Source organism: Centrocercus urophasianus, unplaced genomic scaffold (assembly GCF_019232065.1).
Source record: "Centrocercus urophasianus isolate 14NV4802_14NV808 unplaced genomic scaffold, USGS_Curo_1.0 seq_22, whole genome shotgun sequence".
Taxonomy (NCBI): Eukaryota; Metazoa; Chordata; class Aves; order Galliformes; family Phasianidae; genus Centrocercus; species Centrocercus urophasianus.
Window position 1 is genome coordinate 16,787,389 of NW_024884778.1, and position 23,489 is coordinate 16,810,877.

General features: G+C 47.6%; 2 protein-coding genes across 2 annotated transcripts; one reads left to right on the plus strand and one right to left on the minus strand.

The window, feature by feature from the left end:
* Window positions 1-260: 260 nt before the first annotated feature.
* WDR82 (WD repeat domain 82) lies at window positions 261-16,334 on the plus strand. Its single transcript, XM_042823507.1, has 9 exons — window positions 261-457; window positions 4,859-4,956; window positions 8,057-8,123; window positions 8,352-8,451; window positions 10,389-10,505; window positions 11,141-11,296; window positions 11,519-11,588; window positions 12,695-12,837; window positions 13,427-16,334. The coding sequence occupies exons 1-9, from the start codon at window positions 297-299 to the stop codon at window positions 13,454-13,456; spliced, it is 942 nt and encodes a 313-aa protein (XP_042679441.1). The 5' UTR covers window positions 261-296; the 3' UTR covers window positions 13,457-16,334.
* Window positions 16,335-16,921: 587 nt separating this feature from the next.
* Window positions 16,922-23,489, minus strand: PPM1M (protein phosphatase, Mg2+/Mn2+ dependent 1M). Its single transcript, XM_042823506.1, has 10 exons — window positions 23,275-23,489; window positions 22,418-22,541; window positions 21,998-22,252; window positions 21,315-21,427; window positions 20,482-20,566; window positions 20,079-20,197; window positions 19,576-19,639; window positions 18,942-19,049; window positions 18,344-18,492; window positions 16,922-18,070 (listed from the first exon to the last, which is right to left on the minus strand). The coding sequence occupies exons 1-10, from the start codon at window positions 23,487-23,489 to the stop codon at window positions 17,923-17,925; spliced, it is 1,380 nt and encodes a 459-aa protein (XP_042679440.1). The 3' UTR covers window positions 16,922-17,922.

A 23,489-nucleotide genomic window follows, 5' to 3' on the forward strand; every position in this document is an offset into this window, starting at 1 on the left:
TCTGCCCCGCCCCGCCTATAGCGGCGCCCCAAGATGGCGGACACAATGAGGAGGAGCCGCCGCGCCGCCGCCTGAGCGGGCCCGGCCCCGCCGCTTCCCGCATTGCCCCGCCCGCGCTTAGCCAGCCGCCTCTCTCCGTCCTCCGCTGAGCCTCACTGAGTCGCCAAGCCCCTCTTTGCTTTGCCTCGCCTCGCTTTCCCGTGCCCCGGGCCCGCCTTGCCTTTCCCGGCCCGCTCGGCGGCCCCGCCCGCCCGCCCTCAGCGCGGCCGCCCCTTAGCGCGGCTCGGCCCGGCGGCATGAAGCTGACGGACAACGTCCTGCGGAGCTTCCGCGTGGCCAAGGTGTTCCGCGAGAACTCGGACAAGATCAACTGCTTCGACTTCAGTCCCAATGGCGAGACCGTCATTTCTAGCAGCGACGACGATTCCATCGTGCTGTACGACTGCCAGGAGGGCAAGTGAGTGTCTCGGGCCCGGGGCTGCGGGCAACGGGGTGGGAGCAGCGCGGGGCGGTGGGGCGTTGCGCCTTGTTTGGCCCCGGTGGCTGCGCGAGGGGAGATCTCGCTGCGGCGAGACGCACGCTGCTTAGGGATCGAATCCTAGCCTTGCGGGTCGGTACGAGCGTGTAAACTGGCTTCTCCGCCTCGCTAAAACACGGATAATTGCTGCGAGCAGCGCTGTATTAAGTAGCTGCATTCGTCTGTTGTGTAAATAAAAGGTGAACAAGGCTGGCTGTCTGATTACTGTAACTTACAGTAGCCTGGGGATGTGTTCAATAAAACCCTGTTCCTGAATGGGACTGTTGTGTCATTGAGGTGTGTTGTGAGAGGGTGGAGTGCAGTGCTCTGTGTTTTTTTTCTAGTTGGGTACTGGGAAAATGTGCTCTGGCACAGCTGCCCAGTGACCTGGGGGAATCAGAGTCCATGAAGGTGTTAGAGAACTGGGGGATGTGGCACTGAGGGATGTGGGCAGGTGGGAATGGGACTCAATGATCTCAAGAGGTTAAAACCATAATGATTCTGCGTTCCTACTTTTATCTGTAAATGCTGGTTGGAATATACATGATTTGCGTGTCTTTACGAGCCAGCAGTGTGCCCAGGTGGCCAAGAAAGCCAATGGCATCCTGGCTTTTATCAGAAATAGTGTTGCTAGCAGAAGTAGGGAAGTAATTGTTCCCCTGTACTTGGCTCTGGTGAGGCCGCATCTCGAGTTCAATGTTCAGTTCTGGGCCTCTCACTGCAAGAAAGACACTGAGGCCCTGGAGTGGGTTCAAAGAAGGGCAGCTAAGCTGGTGAGGGGTCTGGTGCACAAGTCTCATGAAGAGTAGCTGAGGGAACTGAGATTGTTGAGGCTGCAGAAGAGGAGGCTCAGGGGGACCTTATCACTCTATAACTACCTGAAGGGAGGTTGCAGTGAGCTGGGGGTCGGCCTCTTCTCTTGTGTAACTAGTGATAGAACCAGAGGGAAAGGACTCAAGTGCAGGGGAGACTCAGGCTGGATGTTAGGAAATACTAATTTCCAGAAGAATGGTCAGGCACTGGAATGGGCTGCCCAGGAAGGTGGTGGAGTCAGCGACCCTGGAGGTGTTCAAGAAACATTTAGGAGTTGTGTTGAGGGACATGGTTTAGTGAGATCTGTTGGTGACAGGTGGAGGGTTGGGCTGGATGATCTTGTAGGTCTTTTCCAACGTTGGTGATTCTGTGGTCATGCGATGTGTATTCAATCAAGATGCTTATTTATGATACTGCTTTGTGCTAGTAGACTAAAACTAAGGCGTGTTGGTTTCCTGTCAAACAGAATCATTTCATTGATCATGCAGCACTTCTTCTGTCTTAAGAACAAAACCCCAGAAACCTCTGCAGCCGTTGGCTAACAGTGCTGTTGTTCAGAAGATTAAAAACACACAAATAAGACTTTGATAACTTTGATGGTGTATGTTTTGACAAGTGAGCAAATTTGTACTCTGGGGCAAACGGGTGCTTCACAGTGATGTCATTAGTGCATTAAAATGGAACAGTTACAATGTTGAGATAACTGAAAGCTCTGAAAGAGTAATTGGCGTGGCTTTGATATTGACTTGGAATGTTTTTAAGCATAACATACGTACAAAAAGTGAAAGGAAAACTTGTGTGTCTATTGTAGGACAGAGTATGAAAATGACAGGGTAATAATGCAGCAGAGCAAAAAATTGTTCCGCTGGCTAATGTGTCAGTGTAGCCTGGCACTTCTAGCCCTGTTGTTTTTTCAAGCAGACTAAGGCATCATAGGTGGTGTATTTGAAAGACTGCATCCTGCATATCCTCTTGATTTTGTAGATTACTTATTTTTTTAGGCTTCTGTTTAGTTAGCTGATATTTCAAGTGAGAACTGTTGCTCTTCTCTATCTGACACTGCAGACTTCTGCTTGAAGTGAATTTGTGTTCATTTTTATAAGAGTAGGTAAGGCTACGTGCATGGTGCCTGCTCCAGATTGCATTCTTGATCCTAGTTACATACAGCAGCAGGGGGGTGGTGATGCTCATGCAGGCTTTATTGACTGCTCTTACCCTTTCAGTGTTGTAAAGAATCGTTTGATGTGTTGGGAGGCATTTGGTCCTTCCATCACCATTTCTGCCTGTTACTGATGTGTGCTTTAGGTTTGCTTTAACTATGGTAAGTGAAGAAGCCTGATGACTTTCTGCTGCAGCCCTACGGTTTCATCAGGGCAACCCATGTTTCAGGATGCATTTATATGGCGTTTGGAACATTTAAATAGAAGTGACAATCCCCCTCCACCCCGCTAGGTGTTCTGTTGGCTGCATAGGAAGTGCATCTGTGTGTAGTTATACTCTAGGCATGCACTCATCTTGTTTGCCTTGCCACTACAAATAAGCCACGTAAGAGCTGTGTAACCAAAGCCATGGAAGTGAGCCTCAGGCTGTATGTATGGGGAGCTTTGGCAGCCTGTGGGACTTCAGCTGGGGGCTCATGGCTGTGGGTCTGCAACCCTGCTGTGATACAAAGATGGCTTAGCAGGGGTTCCGCTTGTATCTTAGTGTGTAGCAGTTGTGTTTTATTCATACAGATCAAGAGGTGATGGAGCTGGATTCTTGCTTAGCCGTGGTGTTCACCAGACGTTTGGTGGCTCCAGTTCCGGGTGATGTTTTTACCAGAAGGAGCCATAGCATACTATACAGCTGCAGATACCAGCCTTGCCTGCTCTGTTTCTTCATTGTAGCAGACTAGACTGCTATTCTGGGGTGCTTTGCTTTGGCAATATTGCTTGATTTGCAGTTAGGCTGGCTAGATTGGCAATCTAATGCATGAAGGGACTGGCTGCTGCTTGTATCAGCTTACATATTCACCTTCCTTAAAGCATATCTACACATAATCATGGCATTATTCACGTTCAGAGCATGTAGATATTCTTTATACATCATGGAAGGTCTCTTCTCACCTAAGCTGTTTGTAGGTGCTCAGCAGCATAGCTGAGGTGGGAGCACATCAGGCACAAGATTACAGAGTTCAAGTTATCCAGATTTAAATTCTGTACTTTAAAGCTTGTTATGTGTGTTCTGTTTTCATTTTGTAGCATCTTTGCATCTGCTAAGCTTTTGAAATTGATGTAAAAATCAACTGGAAGGAAGTGAGGAAGAATCTGTTGGGATTTGGTACAAGGGGTAGAAGTGGGGGAGGGCTTTGCATGATTTGTGCTTTATTGACTTTCAGTTAATGGAAGCTTCTCTTCAGCAAGTTCACTTGAAGTCTTGTGGCTTCTGCTGTTCGAGAGCTGATCTTTAAGATTAATGTCTATTTTTGTTCTGATAGGAAACATCTCCAGCTCCTGTTATTGTTTGGGTGTGTTGCTTTGGAGCTAAAGAACACAAGGAAGCAGTTGAGTGTTTTAGAAATACCTTGTCTGAGGGTGTAATCTGGTGAACTGCTCTTTGGCAGCAGTATTGGTTTAAACTGCTCTTGTTTTGTTTCCATTTGCACGCTGTTACCTTTAGTTTGCAGTAGTAAGATATTTTATGGGAGTGGCTTAGAAGCAACTCACTGAAGAGATTGCTTTATTTCTTACGTTGATACCAGAACCCATCCTGGTCCATTGCCCAGCTCAGAAACCACTGTGCTGCCTCAGCTGGGGAAGAAAGAGGAAGGAAGGTGCTGGAGAGCCTGCACCGCTTTTCAGTTCTGCTGCTGCAGGGAGATACACTTAAACTGCTGCTTCTACACTTCCTTTGCAGTTCTTTCTACTACTGCAGTATATTCCTTGCTTGCCAGACCCTCAACAACCAGTTCTGTGTGTTTGCTCTTTGAATGTCTCCAGTTTTGTCACACGATGTTACACTCGAGTTTCATGCTGGAACTGATACAGGATTTGAATATATTTCAGTTCTCCAGCAGTTTGAGAGTCCCTATGTTACCACTGCTTTCTTATAGCACTGATATGCATTTGTCTTAATACCAGGAAGGCATTCTGAATGAGATCTCTGAGGTTTTGAAGACAAAAAGACAAAATCAGAATCTGAAACACGCAGCAGATGGATTTTGGCAAGGTGCTGATGAGGCAGTGCTGCTTGACATTAAAGGCTTCTTATTCTAGCAGCCCCAGCTCTTCATTTGTATACGTGGGGAAAAAGAAAGTTGGAAGGAGACTCATAAGTGGGTTTTGCTGGCATCCCAAGGAGCTCAAGCCGAGGGATGCTCTGGAAGATGGTACTAAGGTACTTGTTTGAAAATGAAATACAAATGCTTTTCTTTCATTGCATAAAAACATCTGACCGAAGCAATCTTGTAATGAAAACAGGCACTGCTAATGGGCTCAGGTTCGGTTTGAGCTTTGTGTGAGGGCAGTTATTTCTGCTTCCTTTTAACAGGCCGAAGAGAACGCTGTACAGTAAGAAGTACGGAGTGGACCTCATCAGGTACACACACGCAGCCAACACAGTTGTGTACAGCTCCAACAAGATAGATGGTGAGTGATCTGCCATAGTTGAGCGTTTTTAGTGCATGTATGCTTGAAGTGATGTGCATGGGTGTAAATAGCAGGGCTGGCAAAAATTTGCAGCAGCTTTTAGGTGGTGAGTGTGCTGCCACGGGGGATCTGATGTTCAAGTCTAATGCACAGCTCAGTGAAATTCTCTCAAGCGTACTGTTGTGAGTTGTGGAGGTGCTGTGAGCGAGATGAACTTTCACTTCTTGACCCTGGGGAGTTCAAGAAAAAATAAAAACTCGCAGTTCATTTTGTTGGTTGATACCACTGTAATCAGCCTCTGTGCCTTATGTTGTTGTTGTGAAGTGAGGAAGGAAGAGGATGCAGCAGAGGGCGGGCTAAATGCCTGATGCACAGGTCAGCTGTGAAGAAAGGGAATGTTCTGCAGCAGAGATGACAGAGAGCTCAGGTAACTCGGCAACCCACCAGCCACAGCCAGGAGGTCGCAGAGCTCTTTTGAGATAAGCTGTTTCAGTTCATGAGCCCCACTGCTTTTGTCCTTGTAATAGGCACACGCAGAAAATTGGTTTCCGTGCTGTTTTTCCCACAGTTGCTATCTGCAGCAGCCACATTCTTCAGATCAATGACACTGAAGGGCTTTTTAGACCTTCACGACTATCAACGAAAGGATTTGAATTTAATCTAGAAGTCCAGTTTAGGACTTGCATAAATAGAAGGCCAGTCCTTCCATAGGGCACTGCTGCTTCTCAAGGCGAGAAAAACTGGAGTCCATTGGTTTGGAGCAGTTTGTGTCAGTTTTGTTGGTAGTGTCTGCCAGGAGTTCTTCATTGACTGTGTCTCTTAGCACAGCACTGCTTAAATTGGCTCTGACATTGCGTTTATAAACTCATTGATTTCTGAGTTAGTAGTTTTGCTTTTTCTATTGCAGATGTAGAGCTTAAAGGTGGAGATGCTGGTGTTTGGCGGGTGCTAGGATGTCAATGGAATTAAGTGAATATGAATCTGGAGCAGGTGGACGTGGAGAGTTTGGAAGTCAAGTTAGACTACACATTCAGGCCTAGCTTGCTCTGGAAATAAGCAAGTTTGTGATGGAACAGGTTTTGGTGATGTAGAAGAATGATGAGTGGGGCTGAAGCACTGGCCCTTCAGTCTGTTTCACGGCCAGCATACTTGTTTTATTTATAGAATTACTTTGTTCTGTAGAAGCTCTGGCTTGGCTGTTATTTTAGTTTATACTTAATTTAACATTTTTAATGCTGTTTTCAGTTGAGAGTCCTTGTTTACAAGCACTGGTCTGTCTTTAAGGAGCGAGAGTTTAACGAGTGCTGATCCTGAAGGAAAGCATTAGGATTAGAATTAATTAGAATAAAAGAAATAGTTATTAGAATGAAAGAAAAAAGTAGAATGTGAAAATGCTTGTGAGATTTAGACCAACAGTGCTGTAGGGCTCCACATCCTCAGTAGCAGCTAATGCTCTTGGGCAAGGTGTGTGGTAACCCTCCGTGCAGCGACCCTGGAACGTCCTGGAGTGCTGTCCCTCACTCCCCAGCGTTGGACTTGCACCAATCTGTTCAATTCTGAAGATCTCGAGACCTTGGAATGCAGTTCCTCTTGCCTGATTCCAGGCTGAGGTAGTAGTTTGTACAGTTTGAGGGTCTATGATACCACCCGGTACAGGAGATAACTGTACAGGCCACTGCCTTGCCTGGGACAGAGCGCTGCCAGCAAGAAGGATCAGAGGGTTATTTGCAAGGAAGGATGAATTCTGCAAGGACACTTGGGATATCAGGTAATGATATTCTCACAGGAAAAAACGAGAGCTGTGCCTTATCAGCATGATTGAAGCTCCAGTCCCAGTCAGTATGGGATGTGGTGCTGGTTTTAGGGATTTTCATTTTAACAGTCACCTGAGGTCACTTAAAGCCATTCAGAGCAGCGTGTCGCCAGCGTTGTGTTTCCTGCTTGATCAAGCCAGCCTTAATTTTACTGCCAAATACCAGAGGCTGGTTCAGAACTCTGATCTCAAACAGAAATGGTAACTCAGTCGTTTTTCCCACAGATCCCAAATTTTGCAGAATAATCATTTCAAAAAGCCCCAGATGCTGTAACTCTCGAGTGTTAAAACGCTCCATGTGTATTGCATCCCTTTGACCTTGTTCTTCTGAGTTTTCCCTTGGTTTCTTGGAGCTTCAGCACTCCTCATCACTACAGCAGTATGCAGTCACACAGCACTGTGGAGCAGATGCATCAGGCCAATCTTTTCCAGTTAGCAGGAGCTCAAACTAGTTCCCTTCAGCTGGTGTTAAAAGTAATTTGGATGATGCTGTCTTGTTAGTCCTTCTGTCTGAAAGCTGCTTTTAGATGTCAGATGTTTGACTTCTGCTTTTCGTGTTTCTTTGTTCAAATGTGTCTGCATATAAAGGTTAAAAAAAATTCACTTCTGTGCTCTAATCAATCAGCAAATTGCTTCCTCTTACAAAGATTTATTTTAATCTTGGGTGAAAGTCTCAACAGTGCCTTCCAAAATTCTGGGTACTTCTGGCCTTTGCTCAATAAAATTATTAATTGATAAATGCTTTAGTGCTGCTCTCAATTAATCTTTTTAATGGTCTTGTCCTGGCCTTGAAGTTCATATTTTTTCTTCTCTCTGGATAAATTCACACATTTCCTGAGCTTTACTGTTCAGGTGGAGACTGACTTGATGGATGGGTACGTAGGTAAGACAGCAATCTTCCTACTGTCAAGCAAGAATAAAAGCAGTAGCATCAACTTTGGAAAGTTCTGGTTTTGTGAGAGTGCTGGAGTAAAACCTGCTGCTGCTTTAATTTGAGCAACTTTGCAATTAATGTGCATAAGCTGCAGGGCATTTTTCCCTTTCAAAGACGTGATGTTACTTCAGAGTGCACAAAGTATCCTTTCTGTTGCTTGACTTCCCCCTTCTGCAGTGGAAACCAAGTTGCTTTGTGTCTGTTTTTAACTTGATTGGGTTTCAGGTCTGACTTGAGCTCAGCTGACCAGGCTTACTCACTATTGCTGTGGGGAACAAGTTAACTGTGTGGCAGCTGTAAGATAATGTTGAGTTTGTGGTGTAATAAAGCTGATGGTTTGTTTATGGTTTCAGATACAATCCGGTACCTGTCGCTGCATGACAACAAATACATTCGCTATTTTCCTGGGCACACCAAGAGGTAAGATGTGGATTGGTGCATTTCAGGAGAAACTGACAGGGTGAAATGGTGCTTGTGCTGCACTTGAGCTGTGTTACACTCCAGTCAGTCCTCCTTTTCTTTTTTGCTCTGTAGAACTGTTGAATAGCAACACCATACAACGCCAGCTTGTACACAGCTGGTGAGGTAGGAGTTGCTTCATCGACTCCTTTTGTGTGTCTTTGATGCATCTTACCTTCTGTGTTGCAGAGTGGTTGCCCTTTCAATGTCTCCAGTGGATGATACTTTTATTTCTGGATCCTTGGATAAAACCATTCGACTCTGGGATCTTCGCTCTCCGAATTGTCAGGTGAGATATCAGATCAATGCGTGTATTTGTGTGTTCTGTTCTCAGTTGGAAAGGTGCAAATGGATGTGTGAAAGAGAAATGCTGTTGCTCGTTCAGCATTAACACCTTCTTGGAGTTCTGAAGGAGTCTTGATCAAGAGGTCTCAAAAAGATTCTTAATTATTTCAATTAAGCATGTCACACTGTGTAACACCACTTGCTTCTACTTATGTCTCTGCACTGGAGAAGCACTGTGAAGAGCAAGACATAACACCACAACTGATAAAACATCAGGCTGCTACCCCATGCAGAAAGTGTTCTCTTAGCCAGCATCTCTGCACAGAAGGGGTGCTGGGAGATGCCTTTTGTGTGTTCATTGTGCATTTGTGTTTAAATCTGATGCCCTGATGCAGTGAAGTTGGATGAAGAAATGGATGATGTAAAGTAACACAGCAACCGTATGGTCTGTTTACTTCTTCCATTGCCTTTATTGCTCATCAAACCTGGCTGTGAGCAGATGCAGCTTTCTAAAAGGAAAGAAAAACCTATCATTTTTATTTACTTGTTTTGAAAGAGTAGTTTTCTGTGTTTGGGGTTTGTTTTGTTTTGCTTTTAGTGGAAACAAGCTTACATAGAGTGGAAAAAAAATAAAAATTGCCCAAACTGACAACAGGACTGGGAGTAAATGTCCAGCTTTCAGTGGTGATGAGCTGTTTCATCCCTGTAGGTAACGTGGCAGTGTGCCCTCATCTCATATAAGGGGCTGCATATAAGAGGGCTGCTTTCTGATTTCAGATGATATAACTGTCAGTGAAAAAGGAGATGAAAGGTTACATGTTTCACTAAATAGAGCTGCCCTAGAAGTAAGCTTTTTTTTTTTTTTCCCTAACATTTTTGCTTTTTTCTGGCAATGTGTGTTTTATGCCAGTGTCTGAATTTGCCATGGGATGAATTTCAGTCTTGGAGTTGCAATGAATACTAAGGTTGTAATTGCAGTGACAGGGCTGTGACAGCAAAGTTTGAAGTTGTAAGAATAACTGTACCAGGAGCTGCAACTGGAAGCTGCAGGCAGCAAATGCTAAGAAACAGGTTGAGGAGCTGTTGCTTGTAATTTTTGGTTTGCCCATGAGATGGCAGCTGTAGCTGCTGAAACATGATCATGAAACTAAAGATGTCCTGATTGTGGGCATTCTTTGTATTGGCTAACTTACTGCTTAGTTTCAGGGAAAAGCTGACCTAAACTAGACAAAAAATAGCAAAGGCTACTGAGGGGCAGTATTATGCTGAATGTAGAAGCTTAACTGTATTGCTGATTTAATCAAAGATGTTCTTGTTGATGAACAGTTACATAGAAACGTTTGGCTGACACGCAGGCTTTCCAGTCAGTACACAGAAATCACATCTTGTTGGCTTTTGTCAGATTCTCTCGAGTCTTTCCTAGTGTGAGCTGAGGAAAAATTCACATTAAGCCATAAAAATGCTCTGCTGACATCTGGAAGGTGTGAGGTTTCGTGAAGTTGGGATGGAAAGTTCTGCAGTGGTGTTTACCAGAGCTGTTTCTATCTGCTTCAAAAATAGCTTTTTTCCCCCTCATGCCAAAATTGGTTGCACATTGCTGTCAATTTCAGCAGCACTTTTTTGTGCAATTGCCTCCTGTGGGTGCTAATACAGTTACAACATGTTCTCTCCTCTCCTTACTTTGAGTAAATGACAGCTGCAAGGAGATCTCAGTTTGTTCCAGTGTAAACTTTGTCATTGCACCAAACTGGAAGCTCGGTGTGATGTTTTGAAGTAGTCGAGTTGCATTTGAGAGGCTGACTTAGCAATGTAGGGAGATGTCAATATTCATAACAGAAACTCAGCCTGTATGCTTCTGACCTGCTTGCAGTGGGCTCTGGGGGTGGTGGAGGAAATATGAGCACCACTTCATGAAAATAATGTGGACTTCCTCTGTTTTAGGGTTTAATGCATCTCCAGGGGAAACCGGTTTGCTCTTTTGACCCAGAAGGGTTGATTTTTGCTGCTGGAGTCAATTCTGAAATGGTGAAGCTTTATGATCTCCGTTCTTTTGACAAGGTGAGCCACCCTTATGTTGTTTCTTACACTTTAGCTTGCAAGAAGTGACACAAACTCAGTGCTCAGAGGCTTTGTTTGCTCCAGCTTGCTCTCTGGGGTGTCTGTGCTTGGCACCTGTGGGGTTTTGCTTGGTGTGTGTCTGATGGACAGTATGTGCTGTCAACAGGTCCTGAAATCCATTCCCAAACACTTGTGGGAGTTGATTTCTACAACTCTTTCACCTGTTCCAATCTCATATTCAGGGTTTCTGTTGTTGTTTTCCTTGCTGCTTAATCTGGAGGATCACTGGAAAGGTGGAGCCGAGACCTTCAGAGGATGGAAATACCAAAGAAAATCATGAAATTCAGATGCCAGCAACACTGCCTCAGGCTCTGTCTAACTTCAGTTGGCTTTCTTTGAAAATTCAAGCTCCAGCATTCCCTTAAATGTATTCCTACTGTTAAATGTAGTAGAGTAAGGGAAATCAGATACTGAAACCCCCTACTTGTGGCTCTTTCAGCTTTGAAAACTGCAGATTCATATTTCATTGAAACCTAAACATCCAGCAGCGTGTTTTAAGTGTGACATTTTCCCTTGTCTGATATTTCAGGCCTAAAGATTTTCTCTTGTAACTCTGGAACTTCTTCCCTTTGAAGGGGCCGTTTGCGACGTTTAAGATGCAGTACGACCGCACGTGTGAGTGGACGGGCCTGAAGTTCAGTAACGATGGCAAACTCATCCTGATATCAACTAATGGAGGATTCATTCGACTGATTGATGCCTTTAAAGGAGCTGTCCTGCATACATTTGGGGTGAGCACGGTGCCTGTGTTACCTGCTTGGAACTTGACATTGAACTCAATAGAATGGCTTGGGTCGGAAGGGACCTTAGAGATAAGCTGGTTTGGGGTATCACAAAACCCAGCGTCCTTCTTGCCCCTCTGCACACAGAGCTCTGTGATGTCATAGAGGGGCTCTGCCCTTTGGTTGGGAGGTTACTGAGTGCACTACTACATCTTCTGCTTTGTGCCATAGGGGTATAACAACAGTAAGGCTGTCACGCTGGAGGCGTCCTTCACACCAGACTCCCAGTTCATCATGATAGGTAAGATACTCAGAAGAAATTTCAGTGCTGTATGTTGTTTAGGACACCAGTTACATCACTGTTGGGAAGCAGAAAGTATTTAAATAATACAGTGCATTTGTTAGCTTTCTTCACATTGACAGGGATTTTCTGTTTTGTTGGTAATTGGCTCAGCATCCTTGAGAACAAATCTGAAGTGAGCCTGCAAGTGAGCGACATAATTGCAGAAAGTTTTGCCTGAGAATTTTCTTCTTGCAGAGAAGGGATTGTTCTTGCTTTCTTCATCCTTCTCTTTGGAAAGCACTTTACTGAACAAACTCATGTTCCTACTGTGGCCTTCTAAATAAAATTTTTAGTGAAAAAAGTTCCCAAATGCAGATTTCTGCTCAGATTTTAAATATGGTGAAGTTATAACTTGTGCTCCTTAATTTTTTTCTTCCTGGAAGGCTGGGTGTAAATACAGGAACAGAAGAAATTCCTTGCATTTTTTTTATTGGGAACCCGGTTTAAAAGGAGACTAAACCAGAGTTGAGTTATAGAAAGGTTCAGCCTCCAGCTTCAGAGTTACCTTGCAAATAACGATGCTTGCAAAATGCATTTTAAAGTGAACAGCCTGTCTTGTTTGCAGCAATGTGGGGAGCCGACATTTCCAGTGAAGCTTCTGGTATTTGGCATAGGTCACTGAGACCTTCACTGCAAATTAGTTTGCACACGTAATGACATGCTTATCCTGTGCCTGAAATGAGCACTTCTGTGGACAGTGGTTCCTGCACTCAGCTTTTGGCCTCTTATATACGAGTGCAAGCTGCCAGTGGTCTTTGCTCCTCACTTGGTCACTTGAGCTCTCCTCTTCAGATTAGTGATGATGGTCGTTAATCTCTTTGGCAGAACAGTGTTGCACTGCGTTGGGTCTCCACAGAGCAAAGACACAAAGCATCTGTTGGATGCAAATGTGTGGCAGTAGCCACGTTTTGTAAATGCTGTAGTGATACTTTCAGAAAAGTAAACGTTAAGCTGAGAAGAGGAGGCGTGCTTGTTCCTTCAGTTCACAGACAGGTTGAACTTGGCTTTTCTTGTTGGCCTCCCCAGTGTATGTTGTGTGTTTTGTTTTCCACTCCTGCCTGCAGGATCAGAGGATGGGAAGATTCACGTTTGGAACGGGGAAAGTGGGATGAAAGTGGCAGTGCTGGATGGGAAGCACACAGGTCCCATAACGTGTCTGCAGTTCAACCCCAAATTCATGACTTTTGCTAGCGCGTGTTCAAATATGGTAAGAAAACCACTGAACTTCCTCCTGGTCCTGTGATGCCCTTACCTTTTTGGAAAGGGATCTGAGAAGGTTCTGTGGCACCAATGGGCTTTTCCTTGGGCTTTCTGAGAGGTGGGCCTCTAGCAAGCTTTTATTGCACCTCACCTCAGGTAGGTACATGGGGCAGCACAGCAAGTACTGCTACCTTGCTACCTGGTGTAGGGAGCTGCTTTGGCAGGGGGTTGGACTCAATGATCTCTGGAGGTCCCTTCCAACCCCTACAATTCTGTGATGCTGTGATACTGGCAGGAAAATGTTTGAACGCATGCGTGAAGGCGGAGCAGTGAATGAATGCAGAAGTGTGAATTTCTTTGGTTGCTGCACACAGCTGGTATTTTCATTCTGCTTAAGGCTGGCTTTGCTCTGCAGAACATGCAGTGCAAACCACAGCAGGTTCAGAAAGGGTTTAAACCCCTGGGAGGGTGTTGCTGCCTCTCCTGTGTCTCTGCCTGCCTGCTTATGGAAGGGAGGCACGAGCAGCTCCTGACTTGTGCTGTAGGATATTTGCATTCTGCTCAGTGACAAATGTTCTTTCTTTCCTCTCTTGTAGGCCTTCTGGTTGCCGACTATTGATGACTAATTCCTACACTGCAGCTACTGTCAGATGATTTTCCATGCTGCTAACAGCAGTGTATTCTTGCAAGGATAGTATTGGAATTGCCTACATCTTTTAGACTCTGATCCCATTCCTGTATATGTTTCCATATGTCTTACCTTATTGGCTGCATTCCTCTCCAAGAACTCCTTCAATTGACCTCCTAGCATGTTCAGAAGTGACGTACAACACTTCCTTACCTTGCAGACCATGCCCAGCAGGCTTCAGCTGAAGTTGAAACTGGCGCAGTATTATGAAAGCAGGGGAGTCTGCTTTATTTACAGAATGCTTGTGGCAGTTTTTAAGCTGTAATTTTGTATTCTCCTCCTTTAAGTGCATAATACAATTGATGTTCCAAGGTGGAACATGCAGTTCCTTCCCACAAGTGCATGTTTTTCACATCTGGGATCTCTGTTTCACTGCAGTCCACGGATGGAAATTACTTCTGTGCCAAATGTGAACACTGACAGATTTCAACTCGAAGAACACATGCTGGAGACTCTTGCAATTGAACACATGCTGAAAGAGTGGGTGACTGTACATTTACATCATGCATCCTGTCATCCTTTTTTGGCAATTTAGTGTGCAACAAACCATACACATCTTTGACACTGCCAGAGCTTTAAGAAGCCTCCCTGCTGTTTGCTCTGCCAGCATCCCAAAGGGGGCACACAGTGCTGAAGTCTGGTCTGTGTCCCAAGCAATAAAGGAGTCTGTCAGCAGGAAGATGGGGAAGCCAATCTGGGACTGAAAGCACAGTATGCCTCTGTATCTTCCTTGTGTATCATCTTGGCTGATTTTGTAAATACTTTTGGGGGGCAGTGGGAATGGGCCATATTTTTTTACTTCTAGATATTAAAGAATGTGATGTGGGCCAGTGTTGTGGGATGTCAAAGCTGTTCACTTTCACCAATGCAGTTTTCCCCTCCTGGTTTGTAAATAAGCTCTGTTAAGTGCTCCCCAGACTGGGGTTAGACCTGTATCTCTTGGCTGGTGCAACAACATGCACAGTTGGTTTGTTGTTTCATACACTGTGCACTTGTTACTGGGGGTGCAGGTTTTCAGCTGTGGCAACCCCCCAAAAAAAGCGATGCTTCATTTGCCAGATGGAATTGCATTGAAAGTAAAGCTTAATGTGCTTTTGCTGGCTTTGTTCTGCTGTGGCCCTGTTCCAAGGACCACCCCCACAGAGGTGCTCTCCCACTCCAGTGGGGCTTGCTGGCAAATTCCAGTCTTAAGTCTGGTTCCAGGTTCTTTCTCCTGTGATGTTGACTGATTAGATACATCCAGTGACCAGCTCAGAGTAAATGTGGCATTTATTGTATTCTTACCTTTCTAAATGTGCTTGGTGTTACATGCTGGGCCGTGGCCTTGAAAGTCTATTCTTCTCTTCTGAATGTAAAATGCTGGCAAGCGTGGAGCACGGAGCGAAGGGGGCAGCAGACCAGTGCTGCTGATTTCACCAGACCTTTCTGCTGTTAGAGCTGCAGTTGAGAGATTCATAGCACTACACCAGCATCCCTCTTCCCAGTGAGTACTGTCCCACCAGCACCTACAAACACCCAGGGCAAAGGGAGGTGGATATCTCTGACCTTATGCTCCCACTGGGTTTTCACCACCATCTCTTCAGCTCGGTGCTATTTCACCTTTCTCAGTGTTTCTGTAAGCAGCCATCTTTTGCAGTGGTTTGTAACATACAGCCCCTTGGGGTCTGTAGCACCTTTTAACAGTCTGCTTTTACATTCGGTAGCAAATGGTTTTAAACTCTGTTGCCTTAGAGAATGGATACCCACCCAGATGTTTCTTTCCTGCTATTTTTTATAGGGAAAGGCATTTGGAAGTCTTTTATTCTAAAAATGTTCTTTGTTGACGTGGCTTGAGTGCTTGTTTAAAAACAGTTAGTCAGTTCTCTTCTGCTTGCAGTGTTGTAGAACTTTGTGCATTGCAGCATGAAAAGCTTTTTTAAAACAGAAGAAGAGGACCAAAGTCCCAGTCTGGAGGGACACATCCCTGAAGGCTATCAGTGGAATTCTGGGGTGAGACGAATTCACACGTTTGTGCCCAACACAGCACTAAGGCTCAGTTCATACTGGAATGCTTTCCCAGGGCCAGCTGCTACCTGCACAGTGGCAAAGCCAAATTTATGGGTTGGTATAGCAGTGAATGCTTTCTGTTTGCCTTTTAAAAGAAGGAAAGGTGCTCAGTAGCGTTAAGAAACTTTGGTATCCCGTGTTTCTGGAAGATCAGGAGAAGAAAGGTCTTAGCTTCCAGCTTCTACATGTGTCTCTAAAAGTTAGAAGACTACAGTTCTTGTGCTCTTTAGTTGGGTGCCCCAATGAGAAACATACCTCATTAAAAAACAGCACTCTCAGATCTAACAGTGCCCAAACTTACGTAAAGCCAAGTAGGAATCAGCATTCTACACCCCACCACCCACACTGGAGATCTTGTAGATCAACCCTTTGTTCTTTAGGACAAAATAAAGCTGAAGGGAAAGCAAGACTCGACGGCCCGCTCCTAAATAATGCTGTTGGCTGAGCTCATCTGCTTGGACTGTAGGAGACTTTGGTGTGGAGTTTTTGAGGCTCCTGGTCTGGGGAACATGGAAGCACTTAAGTGAACAAATGTGGAAGCAGCAGTGTATCTTCCTCCAGTGTTGCTTCTGCCTGTATTTGCACTTTAAGAGTCTCCACCTTGGTTTTGGGTCCAGGCTAGGATCCTGTTGAGAAAAAGCTGGTCTCTTCGGTTATGAGCTGGTTTGGTGAATTTAACTCCTAGGTGGTATATCTGCAGATGGGTGTAAATACGTGAATGTGGAGAACTCAATATTGTGGCTGTTAACAATAAATATTTTGTAGACAGATTTGCTGAGTGCTGTAAACTCTACGTTTGTCTGCTGTGATACGACTTGCTGGTTTCCTAGAGGGGAGTGGGAAAATGTACTTTGGTTGTGGGGATAGGGGAGCAGTCCTATTAGGCAGTGTCCTAGGAAGAGGAGTGTTCCCAGGCAGCTGATCCAGATATAAGCAGAGCTCTTTCTCAGCAGGGAACCAGATTGTTGAGCTGGTGTAATAGACTTGTGTCATTACAGTCTAGCTGCCATAGGGGATGGGGGCTGACAACGTGGGTAACATCCCCTGTGTGTTACTTTCAGCTTAAAGTCGAGGATGAGGGAGAAGTGGAGCTGGAGAGAAGCATTTTTGCTATGCTGCTTGCTTAAAGCATGAGCAGATATCTGAGAAAGCTGCCTCCTTCCTGGCTCCAGCCTTGCACTGAAGAAATAACCTGGCACGCAGCTCTGGGGCGATTGCTGCTTGGGGAACGCTGCCAGCAACAAACAGCGTCTGGGCAGCAGTAAATACATTCTGAAGCAATAACTTCCCTGTGATCTGCTAAGGCCATCTGTTTTTCAATCTCAGGTCTGTATGAAGCCTGATGGGAACAAAACTAGAAGGTACACAGAAATTTTTTATTAGGACTCATCCTTACAAAACTCGAGCAGTTCACAAAAGACAACGGGGTTTGTCCGCTTCACTGAGTCATGTGGCAAACTTGTGTGAGGAACAACGAACACAAAAGGAAGGAAATGGGAAGCTTGTCCAGACCTGAACTTACCTGTCTAATGAACAGCTCAAAACCTCAGAGATCTGCTTTAAAGGCTCAGATGATCCTGGCATCTTCTGTTGCAGTGAGCGTACCGCTCGTGCACCGGCGCCCAGCTACATGGAACAACCGGTTCTATTCTACTTGGAGCTCTTCTAGGAAATCAGCTGATGCATTTCCTTACACACTTCAGCTCTCATCAGCACTGCTACAAAACCAGCCTCGCTGCCAGTAGTCAGAGTGACCCCCAAAGTGTTAGTGAGCACTCTGATCTAAACTTTGTTAGAGAGCTGTACAGTAACTACATCACGTGTAGCAGAAATGCTCTTCAGGTATCCACCACTCCAGTGGAGACTCCATCTCAGCTGGAAGAGGTGTGGGCCACCACTGTTGGTCATTGCAGCAGTTCCCAGTTCTTCAGCTGATGGAGCAAATGGATACGAGGGACACCTGTAGCTTATATGTTCAGTTTGAGTCTGATTAAAATCCAGTCCTCAAGATTGGATGGACCTCACTTGATCTTCATTCTTTAATATTAAAAAGAAGGGTTGCTAGAGATGGGGCTTTGAGGTTCACTGTCCTTAAATCTTAATCAGCAGTGGTCTTCGGCTCCTGCGGCTGCTTCTGCAGTTTCCCATTGGCACGGCAAAGTAAATGCAGTAAGAGGGATGATTTGTTGCCCACTTGCATGTTGTTGATCTTCTTGCATAAGTGCTGGCTCTGCGTTCTCAGGTTCTGCATCAGGTGGTGTTGCTGGAGGAGGGTGCATGACTGGCAGAAATCCCTCAGTCCTGTGCTGATGCCCAACAGCACCACAGTAGGGGGGCACTGAGATGCTGCCTGTCATGCTAACAGTCCTCAACCCTGCTGTGTAGTGGGATGACAAACACGGAGATGTCATCATAGGATGCCTCCTGGTTATCATCCAGCATCCACTGGTGGCCCCTCTTCTTTCCCCTTGCTCTGCACACCAAGCTCTTGGCCAGTTCTGAAAATCTGGGAGTGGGGAAAAATGAGAGTTTTGGTTTAACTCAACGCTGCCCTCCAAGAACAACACTGAGACAGGGCTCTACAGAGCCAGAATACACTTCTGAAGACATTAGCATTATCACTGCTTCTTTAGGATGCAGAAATACTAAGAGTCAGTCCTTCCAGAGTCCCCAGAAAGAGTTCTTGGCCATGCTAGAGCTGACCTGGAAGCCAAGTGGTCTCAGTGTGTGTTTGGTCCAGACAGGTTTTTTGGGAAGGGAAGGGCGAGGCTGATGTTACCTGTGGGGATTTGTCCTGTTTTCTGCAAGGAAGCTCCTGGCCATGTGAGCCACATCTTCGTTGCTCAAAACATCCCAAAGGCCATCAGTTGCCATGATGAGGACATCATCTTCCTTAATGTCATGCAGAGCAAAGTCAAATACATTCACCTGGAAAACACAGGATTGAATCAGGGGGTTTTCCACATGTGAAAGCTCCAGCTATTTACCAAGGGCTGCCATGTTTCCTGTATTGCACCCGGCTTTGGGATGCATTAAGCAACCCTGTGATTCTTTGCTTCCCCATGTGAGGGTAATCATAGACTCCAAACAAAGTAGGTGGCAACCAGTGGTGAGTGCACTCCGTTGTGGTCAGAATGCCAGCAGAACCTCCACTTGCTGCAGTGCATAGGAGGGGGCAGGGGAGTAACTGCTTCCCTGAGGGATGGCTGACTGTGGGATCTGGGGGCTTTGAACCTTTTTGTTCCCTTGTTGCCACCTGGGCAGCATGCAGAGAGAACGGGATGGAAAAAGGGCACGGCTGAGACCTGCTTAGTCGCTACTAAATAGGAGCAGCTGAATTCCACCACCCCCCTGCAGTTCCACGTGTTCCGACTAACCTTTGGAATGCAGGAGAGGAAAGGTTTGACTTCAATGTTGGTGTCGATGACTTTGAGCTGATGATCTCCTAAACCTCGAGAGACAGACAGAGTCCCCAGCAAACGAGCCTGGCCCCAAGCAAAACACATGTAAGAACACAGTTCCCTTAAAGGCAGCTGCATGACTTGCCCTTTAGGAGCATCATCCACACATCACCCACAGCCACCCCAGGAGGCATGAGAGATGGAGAAGTGATTACAAGCGATGGCCTGACAGGAGTGTGGATACGGAAAGCCAGCACAAGGGTGAGGTAGGAGAACATGGGACATGGTAGAGGCTCATGCTGAAGGCCAAAGGTGGGTTCTGTAGTGAGCAGCATGTCCTGCAGACCTCAGGAAGCCCAAGAGGGCTGTTGTCATCTCATGGTGTGAGATGACAAGGAAGAAAATTGAACTGACTTGAAAAAAATGGTCCTTTGTCTTTGCAAAGGGGTGCCACGTGGGCTGTGGCACTGGTAGTGGCAGGGCTCTTCCTGCTCCACCCCTGTGTGCATACACTGGATGTGTGCAGTCAGTAACCCATCAAGTGGCTGGGATGCTCTCGGCCTCCCCATCAGCCTGCTCTGCCCTCCCAGGGCATAAAGCATCAAGCTACCTGCTTCCCGTGACCGTGGACAAGAGGATACTTGAGGTCAGCTTTCTCCACCAGCTTGTATCCCCTAGAACAGAGCATTCAGTGTTGATTTGGTGTCTGACGTGATGGTACAACTCAGTCTGAGCATTTCAACTGTGATTCAAGACTCGTGGTGTCCCCATGCACAGGGAGTGACTGAGGAAGGCTCAAGGTGACTTGCTGAAGCAGTAGCATTAAGAATGACCCTTTGTTGAATGCCAGGGTGTTTCTCCTTCCCCATTTCCTTCCAGTTGTACTGAGGCTCCCCACCTCCCCACCTGCAGAGCCCAGCACCATCTCCCACTGCTGTTCCCTACAAAGGTCCTGTTCTTCAGGCAGAGCAGAACTACTGCTGGCCTGCTGCTCACAGCATCCTTTACCACGATAACAGCTCTGCATTCAGACAGCCCCTCGAGCATTCCATTGCCCCTAGCAGGTAAAGCTGCCCCGTGCCACGTCCCTGCCCCCACACACAGAGAACCCACCAGCCCTCCATGAAGTAATCCCTGTACAGGACTTTCTGGCCCACGTCATCTCCCTTCAGTCTCCGCGGAAACTCGAAGCGCGTGAACTCTCCATCCAGGAGTTTGGGGAAGAGAAAAGCCTGAAGGAGGGAACAAAGGCATAGGATGGACAGGCTTTGCTTCTGCAGGGGTGAGCAGCAAGGCTGTGCTCTGCTCACAGGCTGGGACTTGCACTCCCAGCTGCAAAGTGGGAACAACAGTGGGAAAACACATCCCAAGGGCCAAGCTGGGTGTGAGCATCTCCAACACTAAGAGCTGTTAGTTGAATCCTGCTCACAGCCCCCGTGGCTGCTGACAGTTTGGCTCCTGCCACAAGCCCTCCCTGACCCAGGTTGATGATCTGAGGATGAGAGGAGTCACTCACCAAGTGCTGGAGTCGCTGCCTCTCTGTCTCGGGTGTGAACTCAGAGCTCATGGGCACAATGGTGTCCTTCAGAACAAGAATGGCCCTATGAGAAAAAGAGGCAAAGAGCTGAGCTGCATCCTGCCCCATCCCCATCAAGGCTGCCCCGTCTCTGCTGACCTCCTGTTACTGGGGCTACCCCAGGGTCAGCCAGCTGAGAGAGCTCTGTGGCAGAGCAGTGCCAGAGAAGAGCCACACATCCAGGAGGGTTTAAAAATGCTGGCGTGTTTTAACACTGCAGTTGTGTTATTGCAGCAGAGAACTGAGCCTGCCTGGTTTAACAATGGCAGAACTCCCTGCTGGAGGAGTGGTGGCCAAAGACACATGAGGAAGCTGTTTAACATGCTTTGAAATCAAATCCCACTTTTGAACCCCTGCCAGGATCAGCTTACTGCTGCACTGCCCTGTGGCTGGGCAGCATTAGTGCTTGGAAATCTGAAAGCCCTTCTAGAAGGCACGAGAGCACCCATCCACCCATTCAATAGGTCCCATGGCAGGCAAGCAGCTGTGCTCCACAGTGTGCTGCATGCTTAGCTTTTCTAGAATTACATAAGGTGCTGGAAACCTTATAGTAAGGCATTGGAACAAGCTGCACAAGGAAGTGGTGCAGTCACCATCCCTGGAGGTGTTCAAGAACCGTAGATATGTGGACATGGCTCAGCTGGCACAGTGGTGATGGGTGGACAGTTGGACCTGATGATTCTCGTGGTCTTCTCCAGCCTTAATGATTCTATGAAACCTCTGCTAATTCCAGCTCTTGTTCCCAAGCAACCTCTTCCTTTCCTTGCACTCACCTGCTGTCCCCAGCGTTTGCCACATACAGCTTTCCCTGGAAATAAAGGGCAGCCAGAGCAGTGCAGCCTCCTGTCTGGCTGGTGGCTTCCATCTCCTGGCCAATCACTTCATCCTGTGGGTTTAAACAAGTTTGAAGAGCGATGTTAACCAGGGTGCTGCTTTCTGCAGCTGCCCCCTGGCTCCTAGCAGAAATCTGGAGCTAAAACTGCTTTGAGGCAGTCAGCAGAAAATCAGCAAGGTGAAAGTCAGCATTGCTTCAGTGCAGCCAACAAAGTTATCACTGCTGGACTGAGTGCTAAGGACAGGCTGATAGCAGAGATCTCAAACTTGCATATGGTCTATGAGTCTAACAATAGCCGTGGTCTAGTCCTGAAGGAATGTATTCCCTGGGAGCAGAGATGCTGCAGCTTTGCTCAGTGTCAGCATTACAATGCAGTGCAATGGCCCTGAGGCAGACCTCAGGCAGCTGACTGACCCAGCATGATGTCAGCTCGCCTTAAGGGTGCACTCTGACTGCTCAAGGAGCTGCAGGCTGTGGCATTTGGCAGCCCTAGCCTAGCCCAATGCACAGCATCCCTTGCCCATGTGGCAAACCCAAGCAGCTGGGCAATCAGTGCCTGACCAGTTCCTGATGAGAGAGCTCAGAGCAAAGGAACCCTTGCTGCAGGGACAAAGAACTCACGCATTCCTGGAAGGCATTCTCTAGGGCTCCCACCACCACATCTTCTATGTGGATGTGCTTCTCCTCCACGAACTGGGGGTCACTGTCACAAACACAGCGCCCGCTCAAGTGCATGGGGGGATGGGGCTCCACGATGGCCCCCGCAACCTCCTCCAGCTTCTGCTTGATGCAGTAGTGCAGGTAGTTGGAGGCAATGATGGCAGCTTCTGGGCCACCGTGGCCATCGAAGAGTGCCCAGTAGTAACCAGTCAAAAACTGCAAGGGAGAAAGAAGATCAAGCAGTGAAAAGAGGCAGAGAGGGGCCATGCAGACAGCAGCTCGCACTCAGGATGTGCTGAACGTGTTCTGCCTGGCTTTTCCAGCCAAGCCGATGGAGCAACACCTTGGGGGCACCTGGGGGAACTCAGAACGGGGCCGTACCTGCGTGGAGCACAGGATCAGCCACTCCTGGTCCTCCTCCAGGCCTGGCTCCTTCCTGCGCACGGAGATCTGGCAGCACGTCGCCTGGTCCTCGTTGAACTCTGACTTCTCAGCATTGATAACCCTGCAGGTGCAAACACTCCAGCTGAGGGGCGAAGCACTCCCCAGCCAACATGGGAGCGAGCCCCCAGCCTTCCTTCCAGCCCCGTGCTCGCTTGCTCCCTTCTCAAAGTCAAGGATCTCTTGGCTGGGAATCTAAACATCAAATCAAGCAGGAAAAAGTTTCACCTGGAATACAGAGAGTTATGGGGAAAGAGCTGTCATGGGGCACCCCTGTCTCCACCAGTCCCTGCTGGCAGCCAAGGCAGCTGTGCCAGGCTGGTGACAGGGCTCCTTCTGGCCTTAACGCTGGGCCCTTCTCTCCCTGTACAGCTCACCTTCTGAACGTTGCAATCCCACGACCTCCAGCTCACAAAGCGGTCCCACCACAACGCCCCTCTTCCCATAACCGAGGCAAACGCAGAGATTTATGGGGTTGTGTTTTTCCCTTTGCTATGACGGTGCTCTGCCAGGGCTCAGCGCTCCGGTACCGCTCACCCCGAGAAGCCCCTCTGCCCGCTCCCTGCAGCTCACCTCCTGGGGACACGCGGGCTTCTTTCACCGAAGAACAGAGAGGGTTTGCTGCCCACCGCTGCCTCGCACAGCGCAACGAACGCACCGGGGCAGGGGATCACCGCGTTCAGCCCTGCCCAACGCTCCGGGGGCTCCTCGCCGCGCCCGCAGCCCCCCAGCACCCACTTCGTGCCCCGTAACCCCACGCAGCCCCCAGCCCCGTAACCCCCAACGGCCGCACTCACTCGGCATAGCCCGAACCCCAAGGCAGCGGCCGCTCCGGCCCGGTGCCCCGCACGGTCCTGACGTCCCTCGGATTCTCCTCTTCGTCTCGGAGGAACTTGGGCCGGCGGTACTGCGGCGGGGCGGGCTGGGGGGAGCGCGGTGCCGATTCCTGAGCACCTCCGGGCCGTTCCGTGGGGCCGCCCCGACGCAGCCGCCGCAACCACTCGACGGACAT